The sequence below is a fragment of the Cydia amplana genome, chromosome 9 (genome assembly GCF_948474715.1).
Source record: "Cydia amplana chromosome 9, ilCydAmpl1.1, whole genome shotgun sequence".
Classification (NCBI taxonomy): Eukaryota; Metazoa; Arthropoda; class Insecta; order Lepidoptera; family Tortricidae; genus Cydia; species Cydia amplana.
In genome coordinates, this window is record NC_086077.1 from 7,210,168 (window position 1) to 7,226,836 (window position 16,669).

Here is a 16,669-nt window from a genome sequence, read left to right on the forward strand (position 1 = left end):
TTATGTTTAACAACGAGTGTGACAAAGATGGATGGAATGAGAAAATTAATCAAAAATAACAGATTTCTTCATAGGCATAGAAATAAATATGGAAGTACATATTTTTTGTGCTCCTCAAGTATGAGTATAACCTATCTATGGTTATATAATATCATTGGTCTCCACTGCAAAGATAATATAATCACTACGTCTCCACTGCTTACACTTATTTCACCAAATAAAAATCAAAATGGCGGCCGTGAGAAGACGGAAACCAAAATGTGTCTTCTGCTGCTCAAGTTATTGAAAGGGGTTTCTATAACAACGTACAACTTTTTTTTCAGAGCAAAGAGCAAGACAATGCCGCCTTCGACGCATTCCCGGAAGGGCCTCTTCCGCCGGGGGGCCCTCCTCGCCCTCCACCGGGATTCAAACCACCGCCACCTCTAGAAGTTAACGATGAAAAGAAAGTACGTGTGAGCGTTTTCCAAAAAAAGTGTACATTTCATTCATGTCTTCAAAATATTGACTTCTTGGGCTCATTTTACTCAGAATCATTTGTACATTCACGCCTCATACATAAAAAAATGTGTCCAAAAATTTCTGTTCCTGATCGTCACATTCTTGTATGAAATTTTTTTTATTTGTATGAACGTGACGCACTGGAATAAAAATTTTTCATACAAAATTTTGTGACACATTTTTTCATGTATGAGGCGTGAATGTACAAATGATTCTGAGTAAAATGAGCCCAAGAAGTCAATATTTTGAAGACATGAATGACATGTACACTTTTTTTGGAAAACGCTCGTGTGTGTTTGTTTTAAGTAGGGCTTCCAAATACCGGACTTCTCACAATACCGGTATTAATACCGAAACTGTCTTCATCAATACCGGGATCCCGGGATCCCGGTATTGGATATGAATCGCTTAAAAATATACAGTTTTATTAAAAAGGGGAATTAAAAAGGCTCACTGGAATACCAGATATGTCCTAAAAGCTATAACAACAATAAACAATCAATGCCGCCATCTGCAATAATTTTATTTCACACTCAAGGTTGGCAATAATTTTATCCAATTTGTTGACTTCACCTCACCAGTTACATTTGTAGTCCAACTTAACCAACCAGACAACATTTTTTCAAATTTCCGTCAAAATTGGTTTGCCATTATTACAGTTATCCTTGCTCTTTCGTTTTATTTTTTGATAAAATTAGAACAACTAATTATGTTCATGTTAATGTCACTATCATCATATTCATCACTCACATAACTTCAGGATTCATCCACCACCAACCACTAAATATTTATATGACGCATTAGGCAACGATCTTGTTTCAATAATAAAATGCGGGCTAGAGACCAGTTAGAGTTAGACCATTTGACGTTTAATATAACACTTGCACTGCGCGTGCTATCAAAATCGTTGCAGACTTTTCTTGGTCTAACTCTAGATGCGTCTGGCGTTTAGTAAGCTTTTTGATACAGCCGAATATAATGGGTTTAAAGGGTTTATACTGCGCATTTCCCTCATTTTTAAAATACCGGGATCCCGGTATTGCCTTTAAAAATACCGGTATTGAAAAATGCGTTTAAAAAGACGGGATCCCGGGATCCCGGGATCCCGAAATACCGGGATAGTTTTAAGGCAAGGGTCCCTCAGAAATTTAATTTTAAGGTTTTATTTTGTGATATTACGGCGTTAAAATGTATGAAGAAATATACCTCATCATAGTCATCATCTTCCTCGCGTTGTTCCGGCATTTTGCCACGGGTCATGGGAGCCTGGGGTCCGCTTGGCAAATAATCCCAGGAATTGGTGTGGCCACTAGTTTTTACGAAAGCGAAGCTATTTGATGAAGAAATATACCTATATGTATAAATAAATATTGTAGGACATCCTTAATCAAATTGACTAGCCCTGCGGGCTCAGCACGGTTCCATTTTTATCGACTATCACTATGCCCGTCACTTTCTCACTTACATACTTGTTAGAACGTGACAAACGATAAAAATGCGACCGTGCTACAGGGCTGCGCTAAGTAAGACTTGTGTTGTGAGTAGGTACCTACTCAGACAACGATATACTATACCTATTATAAAAATACTTAAATACATAGAAAACACGCAAGACTCGGGAACAAATATTTGTACTTATTACACAAATAAATGCCCTTACCGGAATTCGAACCCAGGGCCATCGGCTTCCTTAGGGAGGGCCACTACCGACACGGCCAGACCGGTCGTTATATGTGCACCCTTAATTTAAGTCTTTCATTGCTCGTAACATCATTTCTCTATTTTTACCATAAAACTTATTAGGTAGGTACATGACTTTTTCTTCAAATTACGAACGTACCTAATAAGTGATACATAGGTCCTGTATATCATTTGGACTCTGCGCGCTTCATTTGAAGACATACATATTTTTCCAAAACAAACGTTAAAGACGTAGAGTCTATTTATGGGAAAAAAAATGATCCACTTTAGGACAAAAAATGCATACAGCACTAGAAATAAAGTAAAAAAAAAAATACAATTTTAATAACAAATATTCTGTGAGACACAGACATCATTAAATATATTAAAATCTATCTATTATCTAGTATTATTATCTTGTGTAGCAAGTAGTTAATAAGCATAAAGTAGTTATGTCTGAATCCTTAAATTCTTTAGATAAAACTATAGATAAATACAAGTACGATTATTTAAAAAAAAGTCCGATAGGTAATTATATATTATTTTAAGATCGCTAAAAGTATTTCATAGCACTGATTTAAACTTTCACGATTTTTACACATTATTAAATTCACACCAATTATTAAATTCGTCTACGGGGACAACGCCGTCCTCGAAACGTCGGAGGTAAATCTTAAGACTTAGATACATATTAAATATATGAAATGACTTGTAAAATTAACTAACTTAAATATGTAATACCTATTAAAAATGATAACATTTTAATCACCTCTTACAAGAAAAAAGACCTTGTAGACGTAAATCAGACTTCGCTTATGAGGACGATTTTTAATGTTCGTTAAATAGAAGTTTTGTTAATTTTTCGATCCATTTCAAATAAAAATAAATTTTTATAAAAATTGGATATCAAGTTTTCTGTAAAATCGGATGCTCTTGGTTAAGCGGACAGTGGACGACCGCTTCTTACAAACGTAGTTCTACACAATTTATTAAAATAGTAAATATTGATCACAGCTATGCCCCTTCGTGGTCAATTTTTAGATTTTTTGATTACTCTCCTACCTATAATAAAAGTTAGGAGCGAAAAACAATGTCCATACAAATATTTATTAAGCTCCTTTTATGTTATACTAGCGACCCGCCCCGGCTTCGCACGGGTTAACAAATTATACATTAACATTCCTCTTGAATCATTCTATCTATTAAAAAAAACCGCATCAAAATCCGTTGCGTAGTTTTAAAGATCTAAGCATACAGACAGACAGTGTGAAGCGACTTTGTTTTATACTATGTAGTGATAATAATAAAAAATTGGAAAAAATCAAATGAATAATGTCTATAATATAAATAGAGGAAAATGGGCACTACGTTTGTATGGAAAAGCGGTCATCCCCTTTCGTCTTAATAAATTGTTTTTTTTTTTCATTTTCACAAATCCGCCACAAGTTTGCTTTTAGAGCACGTAATTTTATTTAATGGGAATTTGATTTTTTGAACTGAAAACGTCTTTTGAATGTCTATTTTCTACATACTAGAGCAAATTAAATTATTTTCAGAAAATATTTTAATTTGTTATTATTTCGAGTAGTCACACTACTATATAAATTATAAACTGAAATAAACCATACTGTTCTACCTTAGAGGTGGCCAGGGGGCGCCATAAGCCTTCAGTACCTATGAAGTGCATATACTTGGAAAAATTCGACTTATGCCACTGTTCCCCGGTGGCCAAGAGGTAAACAGGCACCTGCCGCGATAGCAAAGGACGCTGGTTCGATTCTTGGGCGACACTAGAGGCTTGGGTCATTTTTTCTTAGTATATGACATTTATTTCTGTCTATCGGTAATTTAAAATTTAAACTGTAAAGGTTCTAATTCTAGCTCCCCTGCTAAGTGCTAAGCTAAATGGACGAAAAGGTAAGTCGCTTTGCGGCCTCTTTATATAAGTATCTGGATATACATATATAATTTCAGGAGGACCCAGAAGCAGATGTGCCCCAGCGAGCAACATGGGGAAACCAGATCGAATTCCTCATGTCCTGTATAGCCACATCTGTGGGCCTCGGCAACGTGTGGCGGTTCCCCTTCGTGGCGTACAATAACGGCGGTGGCGCCTTCCTCATACCTTACATTATAGTACTTTTCATCATTGGTAAACCCATGTACTACCTTGAATGTGCAATGGGCCAGTTCAGTACAAGAAATTCTGTGAAGATTTGGGCACTGTCGCCTGCAATGAAAGGTTAATCCTATTTTTAATAATATATTTATTATGCTTGGGTAATGGGTATTCAAATACTAATCATTTGAAATCATTTGAATCGTAATCTGCATAAACAAATAAATAAAATGCTGGGAAAAGTATGGTAGTCTGAGCATGTCAGAAAGTTGGAAAAAATGTTTTCCTTAAATAAATTAATAAAAAGCAGTAGCATCATAGTGATTTAGCGGCTAAAATATTGGTTTTGAATGTTACCTATATCTGTATGATCATATCTTCTTTCCAGGAACGGGCTACGCACAGGCCATGGGCACGAGCCTCATCTTATCTTACTACGTGTCGATCATCGCACTGTGCCTGTACTACCTGGTGTTCAGCTTCCAAGGGACGCTGCCGTGGGCGGTGTGCGACGAGGCCTGGACCGACGTGCTGTGCGTGCCGTCCGGCCACGACGGCGTCGGGTTCCATGTTGAGAACGGCACGAGCAGTGCCGAGCTATTCTTTTTGTTAGTTTTTTCTAGAATTTTCAACTTAAGTAACTTTTCAACTGTTAATAACAAAAATTGAATCTATAAATATTCCATAGGTACTAGAAGAAAAAGAACAACTCTTTTATCAGTTTGCTTAATATCAGTTTATGTAAAGGGCATTCTGTGCGTATATTAAATTAGCTGTTATTTTCATTTTACAGGAGGACAGTGATTCAACAGAAGGACACCCTTGCTGGTGGTCTTGGTTAGTACATACATGAATTGGCAACAATATTAGTATTTTTTGGCTTATTATTAACCGGGCAACTAAAAATTATTAAACAGGAACTTTCATTGGGCATATAATAATATAATTTGGCTGTGCATTAATATTTTAGCGCCAATAAATTTATATTAGCCTCAAATATAAGCATCATATTGTTAAAAAAACTGGCAGCAAAATAAATTCACCCAAAAAATTTATAGGGAATTTGAAGTGATAGGTTGGCGACTACAATAATAAATTGGCAACTACTTAATATTGTAAAGTAATCATAAAATTTGGTTGTCAATCTAGTTGTTCACACCTATAGTTCGTTTTTTTAGCATTAGAAAGAAGGTAAGCGATCTCGACATGTCTTTTTATTAAAAATCACCATTGAAAAATAACTCACAGCAAATATGTTAGAATTATAAATCATATACGATCTTTTACATTGTTTTGCTTTCATAAGTAATATAAACTATTTTTTTAAAGCGTTTTTCAATATTTTTTAATAAAAAGACACGTCAAGATTGTTTACCTTAAATTGACGATGTGTACCTTAATGCTAAAAAAAACTAACTATAAGTAATCATGATTGAGCATATCGTTTCAGCTAGGTAGTATTTTAACACGAAAGCAGTTAAATTCAAAAATATCACTTTTTACACAAAATACCTCAAACTGGTATGTACCCATGTCCGAGCTCACTGTTTACTAATTATATGACGACCGGTCTGGCCTAGTGGGTAGTGACCCTGCCTGTGAAGCCGCGGTCCTGGGTTCGAATCCCAGTAAGGGCATTTATTTGCGCGATGAGCACAGATATTTGTTCCTGAGTTATGGTTGTTTTCTATGTATTTAAGTATTTGTATATTATATATATCGTTGTCTGAGTACCCACAACACAAGCTTTCTTGAGCTTACCGTGGGGCTTAATCAATTTGTGTAATAAAGTCCTATAATATTTATAATATTTATTATATAATAATATTAAGTTAGTATACATATATTTCTCGTGTAAGTGAAATGTAATTTCTTATGAAAAATAAATATCTTTAAACCGAAATTAATTTACCAATACGCAATGGTCAGTGTACTTATAGTCGAAATTCCTAATCATGAAAAACCTAATGGCCATTATACCATACCATCTTTCAATTTTTAATTACTAATTTCAATAGTTACCACTGTGTCCTGCCAGAGTCAACAGATAGGTGCGACGACGAGCAAAGCGAGGAGGCGTAGGCGCGTGTTAGGTTGACCGTGTAATGACCAAAGAAATATTTTATAAGAACTTAATTTTTGAATTAATAGATAGCCGTTTTGTTTTTAAAATGTGCTTCATAAATGGTCTCCAATATATAAATCAGTTGCCAAAGAAATACTTGGTACCTGCCTAAAAATAATCAAAAGCTGTAACGGCATTAAAATGCAACTCATACCTATTGATATATTTTAAGGCTCCGTTTTTGTTTGTTTACCCATTTTTATAAACTACCCAAATTCGATTAATTAGTTGACCGGTTAAATACGTGCCGTATTTTTAATTAACAAAATTATTGTTAATCCATTAAAAACGTTACACTTCAATGATTATTTTTAAAAGAGCTTACTAAAATTACAATTTAATAGGTAATTAGTTATTTATTCCGCCAAATCGAATAAGGTGAGAGTGGGAATAATCACTCTTATCTCTGTGAGGACTGATTAGATTATTGTTATTTTCCCATTTACCCAGATACATTGAAATATAGAAATAGAAATAATTTATTCGTAAGCACAAACACAGAAGAGCAAATTATTGGTATGATATAGGAATCTTGATTACTGTGTCAACAAAACGCTGGCATGCTCTTTCCTGCTGACAATTGTTATGGCATCAAACGCTAGGACTAAAATAGGTAACACGATCGTAATTAATCATACCATACTTTGTATCATTCAACCATATTTTGTATAAGATCTTTCGGCCCAGTGCCGGAGTGAGCGTGTTAACCTTGGTGAACCATAGCACCTTGCAACAGAATGGAATTTAAAACGTATTAATTACACCAAGATAGGATTAGGCTGTGATGGTGCTTTAAATTAATAAGAGGTTGGATGTGGTTGCAGGGCTCCCGATCTGGTACCTGGTGCTGTTCCTGCTGTTATCCTGGGTGATCATCTTCTTGATCGTCGCACGAGGAGTCAAGAGCTCCGGAAAGGCCGCATACTTCCTCGCCATCTTCCCCTACATCGTCATGATTATTCTGTTGATCAGGTAATATTATTTATTCATATATAAGGTACAAAAACAAGACAAAAACAATAAATAAAAACAACTTAAAATTACAATTAAACTATCTAAATACAAACTAAACTAAATCTAAAAAAGGCCCCTGCGGCAAGGTCCCTAAGATATATGCTGGCTGCGTTACCCCGCTGAACAGCTAGACTCATGGCTCCTCTACACGATGGGCCAACGCCGGCCACTCCAAGGGACGCAGCCATGCGGTAGAATGAGATAGCAATATCACTTGCTCCCTCTAACGCATAAAATGCGTCCCTTGGAGTGGCCGGCGTTGGCCCATCGTGTAGAGGAGCCATTATGCGTTGAGCGAGGTAACTGCCAGCTCAGAGCGCCAGGACCATATTGTGTGATTATCATATTAAGGTAGTTTATATCTGGGTGACCGAGCTTTGCTGGTGCACATAATGCACATAATACAAGATGTTGATGTGGTGGTGGTAGAAAGGTGTTTTTTTTATTCCCCCAATTTTTTATATTTACTATTTTACGATAGCATAATATTATCAAATTTACAGTAATTATTCTCATTTTCAGTACCAGTTTGTTGGATGGAGCCGGGACGGGAATTTTGTTCTTCTTGACTCCCCAGTGGGATAAACTCATCGAACTTGATGTAAGGTTCAACCCCTACTACTTAAACTGTACTGGGTGACCTGTCCGAGTAGGGAGAATTTTGAAACTATTCAATAATGATTGACACTGCAACGGCAGTATTAGATGGAAAATAGTTTACCTATCTCAATACCAACGTAGTCCCCATTTTCCTCTGTAAATTACCTTGCTAAGTTAAACTATGAAAAAAGTTGTGCCTGTAGGCACTTTCACATTATTACACTAGAGAAGATTAAGTCAAGTTATCGTAATTATTTTACAGTAAGATTATTCTAAGTTAGCACGCAATTTTTTTTGTGTGATGTGGGACAAACCTATAATCGTCAAATGTTGCCAACAGGTTTTCATTACCAAAAATTTGTTGTCTATGTGTGTGTGTTTGATTCCTAGGTGTGGTACGCAGCCGTAACGCAGGTATTCTTCTCTCTTTCCGTGTGCACGGGATGTATGATTATGTTCTCTTCATACAACGGCTTCAGACAAAATGTTTACAGGTAAGTGCGATTGCACACTGCACAGTAGTATTACACATTAAATCAAAAAGACTAGTTTAATAACTCTAAATATTGTAATGACTTGCGAAAGAGCCCTAGAGGCCTTATTGCAAAAAAAAATAGCAATAATTGCGAGTATTGCGACATTTGCGACCATAAGACAAAGTCTTAAGCTTCATCATCTTCTACAGAGACGCCATGATCGTTACAACCCTGGACACCTTCACGAGTCTGCTGTCCGGTATCACCATCTTCGGCATCCTGGGGAACCTGGCGCACGTGCTGGGCCGCGAGGTGAACGACGTGGTTGGTGATGGCGGCACGGGCCTGGCGTTCATATCTTACCCTGACGCTATCGCGAAAACACCCCTGCCTCAGGTACAATAGAAAAAATGATTGACATAAATTGAATGGGCGTTTTTTTTTTTTGTTGTCCCCTACACTTTTTTTTCAAATTTGGGATTTTTTATGTTATTTCTACTCAGAATCACGAGCCCTTTCTATCCTAATAGGAGAAAAAAAGTGTCCTAAGGTTTTTATTTCCATTACGTCACCATTTTTCATAGACTTTGTATGGCGGTCGCGGAATGGAAAGATCGAAAAATTTATGGAAATTTTGGGACACTTTTTTTCTCCTATTAGGATAGAAAGACCTCGTGATTCTGAGTAGAAATAACATAAAAATCCCAAATTGGAAAAAAAAGTGTAGGGGACAACAAAAAAAAACGCCCGAATACGTATTTTTGCTTGCAAGCGATCGAAGAAAACGAATGAAAAAAAAAAAAAACATATCGTATCGACATGGAATGAAGCTGGAAAGCGCCGCAAAATTCCTCCTGAACAGTTGTACTTGTTCAAATATAATATGTACCCACCTATTCCTAAGCCAAAATTGCTAATGATGTACCTGCTCGTAATTTGCAGTTGTTCTCCGTACTGTTCTTCCTGATGATGGCGGTGCTGGGCGTGGGCTCGGCCGTGGCCATGCTGTCGGCCGTCAACACGGTGCTGCTGGACACCTTCCCGCGCGTGCCCACCATCATCATATCGGCATGCTGCTGCACGGCCGGCTTCGCCTTCGGCCTCATTTACGTAACACCTGTAAGTTGCATTTTACGTCCTAAATCGAGAACATTCACACCTAACGGGATATTCCAGAAAAGTGTCAGGTACGTGACGCTATTTTTGATATTTGGCATGATAACGTTTGATATAGTTATTTTCGATACAAGAGCGAAAAAGAGGAAATTCGAAACGAGTGGCGATAAATTAAAACACGACCGAAGGGAGTGTTTTAAATCGACACGAGTTGCGAATTACCTATTCGCACGTGTATCGAACAACGTTTTACAGTACATTTGGCACTTTAAAGTTTCGACATCGCACGAAAAGTGCTATAATACGCACTAGTGCGGAAAAATAGCCCCATATGTATACTGTAAACTTAGTTTTAAATTTAATGGTAGGTATATATAATACAGATTTCTGCAGGCTATTAAGGTAGCTGCCATACGCGTCACGTCCCCGATAAAGTACCTACATTTTTGTGGTATCACGCATTTCTTGGAGATCATAAAAACATTAGTCTTCTACTTTTGATAATTCTTTGGTATATGCTTTGCTTTGTCAGTACACTTTGGCATGAAGACTCGGCGTAGACAAACTGTAAGCTTATTTTGTTGTTTCAAGACTTGCAAGGGTTTCATAAGAAAATTATTTTCAGGGCGGTCAATGGGTGTTGGAGCTTATAGATCACTTTGGTGGAACGTTCTTGATACTATTCACTGGTATTGCTGAAGTCGGCGGAATTATCTGGCTGTACGGTAAGTACTGTTTCAACGTTAACGTTCAATTCATAATCAGGCACATACTTAATTACTATTAACAGAAATGATCATGTTTTTGAGAGATCTGCTGTGTTAGGGTTCCGTAGTGAACTAAGAACCCTTAGAGTTTTTCTGTAATTTATATATGTTACATATAGGTAAGGTTCACGCATAGGTGGCATAAAGCATTGCGTGCGCAGATGTTTTGGGTGTTCTACGCCGTAGCCCGTAGCCCGTAGCATATTTTTTCCCGTTATTTAAAATACGACCTTGACAAGACTCGCAGTGCATCTCGCGCGCATGCACCAATATGTACGAGCGATATGCCTAAGACACGAAGACGTAGTGCATTAAATAAGTAAGCGTGCACCGATCAACGCGCAGGATCATGTCATATCAACATCAAATCCATTACAGATTTTAAAATCAGAATACTGCTTTGGGTCATATGGGCAAAGCTACGGCGTAGCAGAGAGGAATCGTACGTAATTTTTATCATATTTTATATCATTATATGTGTCAGATGCGCGTGTAACTGTAAATTGATAAAAATAATATAAACATACAATTTAGCATTTTGTTATGATTATGGTAGCTTGCTCATGTTAAATTTTATGTTTATATTATTTTTATCAATTTACAGTTACACGCTCATCTGACACGTATAATTATAAGTATAAAATATGATGAAAATCCTACAATGTACGATTATTCTCTCTATTATAAGTTATAATACATATTTAAATGACATGTGACACCAACCCTATTTGTATTCTACAGGTCTAGAGAACGTGTGCCTGGACATCGAGTTCATGCTGGGCCTCAAGACCGGCATCTACTGGCGGTGGTGTTGGGGCGTCCTTACTCCTGCCATGATGATCGTGGTCTTCATATACGCCTTAGTCAATAATACTTTCGGTGGTGATGCCTTCCCGCATGTTGCGATCTGTAAGTTAAAGCCTTTTTACATTATTGGAACCGGATACCTAATGGGTCAGTCGCTACGGGGGTATGGGGTAACCCATCCATTGTTAAAAAGTTATTGATTGAGGAAGAGGTGTAAAACTCTAAGAAAAACTCGAGAAAGAACTAGATGGCGTTTTGTGGTAAGCACATTTACCTATTGTCAAACGTCAGTCAAAATCGGGGACAGAAGTTATTCATAGACTTTTCATCTCTTCTGCTATAAAGGGGCCCACTGATTAACAGTCCGCCGGACGATATCGGCCTGTCAGTTAGAACAAAAAGTTGACAGTTCCGAACAACTGACAGGCCGATATCGTCCGGCGGACTGTTAATCAGTGGGCCCCTTTAAGGCCGTTATCAACTTCCTTATTGTATGCGAATATGTGTTTATTTCCGTAATAAGTTAAATAATTATCTAGGTATACAATAATCACACATATGTCAATATTTACGAGGCAAAAATATTAATTAAACTAAAAAACAACAATTTGAACTGTCATTGTTTTCCAGCAATTGGATATGTCATTCTATTCATCGGCATTGCACTGGTTCCCCTCTTCATCGGCCTAACAATGCACAAGTACAGAACTGGAAACTTTATCAAGGTAAGTAGATACAATTCATACAATACAAATAATACAATGCGTGTACCGTTATGTCGCTTACTTTACAAGTTTATATAGTGAAAAGGCGAAGTCTAAAATAAAAAAAAAATCCTTTAATAGGTACCTATGCAAATTTGTATTGGTCATAAATCGGCTACAAGTACATAAGTTACCTGACTAGCAACCCACTCAATTTAGTAGAATCATTTATATCAAACAGATTTTGAAAAACTGGCAGGCATAACAATTATGGCATTGTAAAATAGCCCTTCTGCCCTGGGCGCGTCGCCAACATATCAATCGCTAATGCTCCGTAGCGATCGAAACGCAACTGTCACTGTCGCACTAATATGGAAGAGTAATAGAGAGACACTAAGCGATTCGATGGCGAAGCGATAGCGATTGTCACCTTGGCTAGGCCGCCTGGGCGCGTAGCCAACGTGCCAATCGTTAACGCTCAGTAGCATATCATCGTCATCTCTCTATTACTCTTCCACACTAGCGCGACAGTGACAGTTGCGTTTCGGCCGCTACGGAGCGTTAACGATTGCATGTTGGCTAACGCACCACGTTACGACAAAACAGCGTTTCTCTATACTTGCAGAATAAATTGCGTTCCTCTATATCGCTCTTTATTTAGAATGATAGAGGGACATGTAACGAATGTCCTATGTTCACGATGGGCCTTCTGGTTAAAGAAAACAACAGTCAGCAACAAAAATTTTATATAGGAAACGAAATTGACAATTACATTTTTCGTTTACAGACAATCAAAGTAGCCTTTACCAAAAAGCGATCATGGGGCCCCAGCGACAAGGCCACGAGGCAGGAGTGGGCCCTCTTCAAGGAAGAAGCGAAGGAGGCGAGGAAGAAACGCACCACGAGCAAGCTCAAACACATAGGCCTCAGTTTAATAGGCGCATACAGAAGAGGAGTTTAACTTACAATAAAATTAATGTACTTAGTTCATAATTTATTTATTGTACATATTTTCAAAGACAATGACAAATTAAATATACGAGTTTTGATATTACTGCTTTATAATTACCTACCGTCCTTGAGCGGACAATCTTGAGATTTCTTTTTTTAAATACGGGTACCCATGTTAGACACTAGTCTAACAGGGTACAGGGTACCTACAGGACACTAGGGTAACATGGGTAACTACTAAGTTAGGCCCGAACTGAGAATTTGGATTTGCCATAAACGAGAAATTGTAAAAGTCTTTTGAGTACAAAAATAAATAGATCCTCAAATAAAAAAAAATCATTATGATCGGGCCCAAAAATGTAGTAAGTCAAAGTGGCGGCCGTTTTTTACGATTTCGACTACGGATTCACACAATACTGGTCAATAATTAATACCAACGAACTAGAATTCCTGACAACTAACGGTGAGCTTTCTTTCTTTCTTATCAAACCACACTAGGGCAGGGGTCTAACATTCGATTCGACAGTGTGTGCTTTAAGATTTGGCTTGGCCTTGGCACCGACTTCAAACGTATCAGAGTTTTACTGTTACGAATTTATTTTACTAGCGAGGAGACTCTTTAACAACAGACGTTGAAAGTCATCGAAAGACACCGATGTAAACAAGAAGAAAAAACTGGACAAGTGCGAGTCGGACCCGCCCACGGAGGTTTCCGTACTTTTTAGTATTTGTTGTTATAGCGGCAACCCGCAACATAAATTAAATACATCATATAATATCACGGTTCATGAGATACAGCCCGGTGACAGACAGACGGACAGTGAGTCTTAGTGATAGTAATAATAGGGTCGCGTTTCGCAGGTTGTTATTATGACGGATGAAAGTTTGAGATTACGTGGCTACTATGCTGTTTTTTGTCAATATGTACAATTGTTATTTTAGTGTCACTTACTATTCTTGTGATTTTTTTGTATTGCATGGTCAATCTACTGAAAAAGTCTTACCTAGCGGTGATAACAAGATTTTTTCGGGAATCCAGTAGAGTGTTAGGTCCTGGTCGTGAGAGGGGCCTGGCGTCAACCTTTTTAACGTTCTCTTCAAGGTCTGACCCCTATCGGCCTCTGTCTGTATACCTCTGGATATGAGGGGTCTCTCGTGTGGGCCATTAGGAGTATTCTTGCTCATTGAAATCTGTAAATAATCCCGTCGATGGAACCCTTTTTTTGTAAAATCGAGTTGAGTTTGGAATTCGAGTTAGACGTTTGAACGATATGGCTGGTGGTCACTAGTTAGATCATGAAATGGCAGCGTTACATAATACGTCTAGGAATTTCATGATCTGACGGAGTTTACGATCGGCCCCCAACATCCGCACACTGATGTGATTCTGCTAATCTGCAGACACCAATCAATCATTATCATAATTATGTTTTTTAATCCATAGAATAATCTGCGATATTTAGACCCCGAATCGCAATAATTATTGCGCTGTCATCGTTAATGAAAACATAATGATCACTTGAACAAATCGTGATCGCATTTTTCTTTCATTAGGCATATTGTTAATGCCTCGTCGAATTTCTGATAGATACCTATGCAATCGGGGAGGGCGGGGTACAAAGATGATTACTGTGAAACTGAAATGAATTCTACGTCTTCGGTTTATACGAAAATGATACTAAACTTGCCACCAGGACGAGAATAGTTTTTTTTTAACGAAGTCATCTTTGTACCCCGGCCTCCCCGACTAGTCGCTCATTTCTTATTGCCTCCCGGACTTAAAATACTTAGAATTACTCAAGGAATATATATGTGAAGCTCATAGCTTAATAAAAAAGCGGCCAAGTGCGAGTCGGACTCGCCCATGAAGGGATCCGTATTTAGGGGATTTATGACGTATTAAAAAAAAACTAGGTACTTACTAGATCTCGTTCAAACCAATTTTCGGTGGAAGTTTGCATGGTAATGTACATCATATATTTTTTTTTAGTTTTATCATTCTCTTATTTTAGAAGTTACAGGGGGGGGACACATTTTACTACTTTGGAAGTGTCTCTCGCGCAAACTATTCAGCTTAGAAAAAAATTATATTAGAAACTTCAATATCATTTTTGAAGACCTATCCATAGATACCCCACACGTATGGGTTTGATGAAAAAAATGTTTTTGAGTTTCAGTTCTAAGTATGGGGAACCCCCAAAATGTATTGTTTTTTTTTCTATTTTTGTGTGAAAATCTTAATGCGGTTTACAGAATACATCTACTTACCAAGTTTCAACAGTATAGTTCTTATAGTTTCGGAGAAAAGTGGCTGTGACATACGGACGGACAGACAGACGGACAGACAGACAGACATGACGAATCCATAAGAGTTCCGTTTTTTGCTATTTGGCTACGGAACCCTAAAAATGGGTTATGTATGAGAGCGATGCATTACTGCTTCCACTACTATGATTAAAATTGGTTAACTGTACGTGCATTGAAACCAAGGCGCATCGTCTCCGGTGGCGTGGCCATCTTAGAAAGACGAGAGATACATAGAAAGTAATTTACGCAGACGCTAGCGAATATGTCAGTGTCAGGCTCGCGGTAAGGCTACTATATAGTGACATTGCTAAAGTGCTATGCGTCCCTCGGTCTACTACGTTAAATCAAGTTTTTTTCTTACTATTATACCTCTTTTATCATATCAGCAGCACCTCTAGCACAACTTGTCGCGGGTACAAGGCATGCTACAGAAATGGACAAATTTGACAGCCGCGGGAATGTTGACTCGAGTCGCGGTCTAACTCGCGGGTACAAGTTGTGTATAAGGCAAGTTGGTTGACGTACTTAGTTAGATTAATTTATAAGTTAATATCATTATTGATTGCTTTAGATATCCAATATCTAAAATAGGTATACCTACTTACCTGTCGTATGACGTAATTGAATGTTAAACGAGTTTCGCACGCGACTGTTCTCAAAACTTTAGCTATCTAGTTAAAATATCTCTTGATATCTAAAAATCGTAAGATAACGACAGCCATAAATATGTTGAAAATTTCTTGAAAAGTTCTCACTCAAACGACGCGCGTGCGTTGCGTGCAGCGTCGCACAATATATATTGATAAAAATGGTGATTATACATTGATAACTTACGAGGGGTGGCCTATAATAAGGGCGAATCATACTTATAAAAATTTAACTGTTTTCTAAGACAGCTCATTTAAGTGGAGTTTATGGATCAAAAACAGTTATAAAAAATAATAAGTATGTTGTGACATGGTTCCCAGTGATGCCCCAATGGCCGAAACTAATATGTATGTTTCGACATCGTGATATGATAAAATGATAACTTGATAAAATTTCACTGGATTGAAGAATTATCCATCATTTTTAACTATACAGGGTAAACGCGAATATTTATGTAAATTCATGTTGATAGTAATTGTTTAAATTCGCTCATGTTACCGACCACACCTTTTATACTTAGGCACCTATTTAATTGTTTTTTTTACTACATATTAATACTGACTGGTATTTAGGATCCTAGCACAACAAATGCGCCCGAAGGGGGTCAATCCAATGCAGCTTTTGATGCCACGCTAAAAGAAGAGTCATCGGTGGCGGACGTTTCGAATGGAGTCAATGTTGTAAGTAGTGTATGTACTTAATGTGCGATTGTGCGTTTTTGTTGTTCATAGAAGCCAAGGAATAAAAAATACCTACCTAAGAGGCAGTGTTGAGCAATAACAATAAAAAAATATCCGACCATGAGAATCAAATAAGTAAGTTACGCAGTGTAACATTCTCGTAATAATATATTT

At 37.5% G+C, this 16,669-nt stretch overlaps 1 protein-coding gene across 1 annotated transcript; it reads left to right on the plus strand.

The window, feature by feature from the left end:
• The first annotated feature begins 370 nt into the window (after window positions 1–370).
• LOC134651022 (sodium-dependent nutrient amino acid transporter 1-like) lies at window positions 371–12,963 on the plus strand. The gene is made up of 13 exons (XM_063505996.1): window positions 371–449; window positions 4,156–4,423; window positions 4,689–4,908; window positions 5,094–5,137; window positions 7,250–7,397; window positions 7,962–8,040; window positions 8,430–8,533; window positions 8,725–8,911; window positions 9,458–9,634; window positions 10,257–10,356; window positions 11,140–11,307; window positions 11,836–11,930; window positions 12,697–12,963. The coding sequence occupies exons 2-13, from the start codon at window positions 4,216–4,218 to the stop codon at window positions 12,868–12,870; spliced, it is 1,704 nt and encodes a 567-aa protein (XP_063362066.1). The 5' UTR covers window positions 371–449; window positions 4,156–4,215; the 3' UTR covers window positions 12,871–12,963.
• The last annotated feature ends 3,706 nt before the right edge of the window (window positions 12,964–16,669 follow it).

Bases quoted from the DNA above. Each gene is read 5' to 3' on its own strand.
- LOC134651022 (XM_063505996.1), top strand. From the start codon at position 4,216: ATGTCCTGTATAGCCACATCTGTGGGCCTCGGCAACGTGTGGCGGTTC. The intron at 4,424-4,688 runs GTTAATCCTATT...TCTTCTTTCCAG, and splicing joins ACTGTCGCCTGCAATGAAAG to GAACGGGCTACGCACAGGCC. The intron at 11,931-12,696 runs GTAAGTAGATAC...TTTCGTTTACAG, and splicing joins GAACTGGAAACTTTATCAAG to ACAATCAAAGTAGCCTTTAC.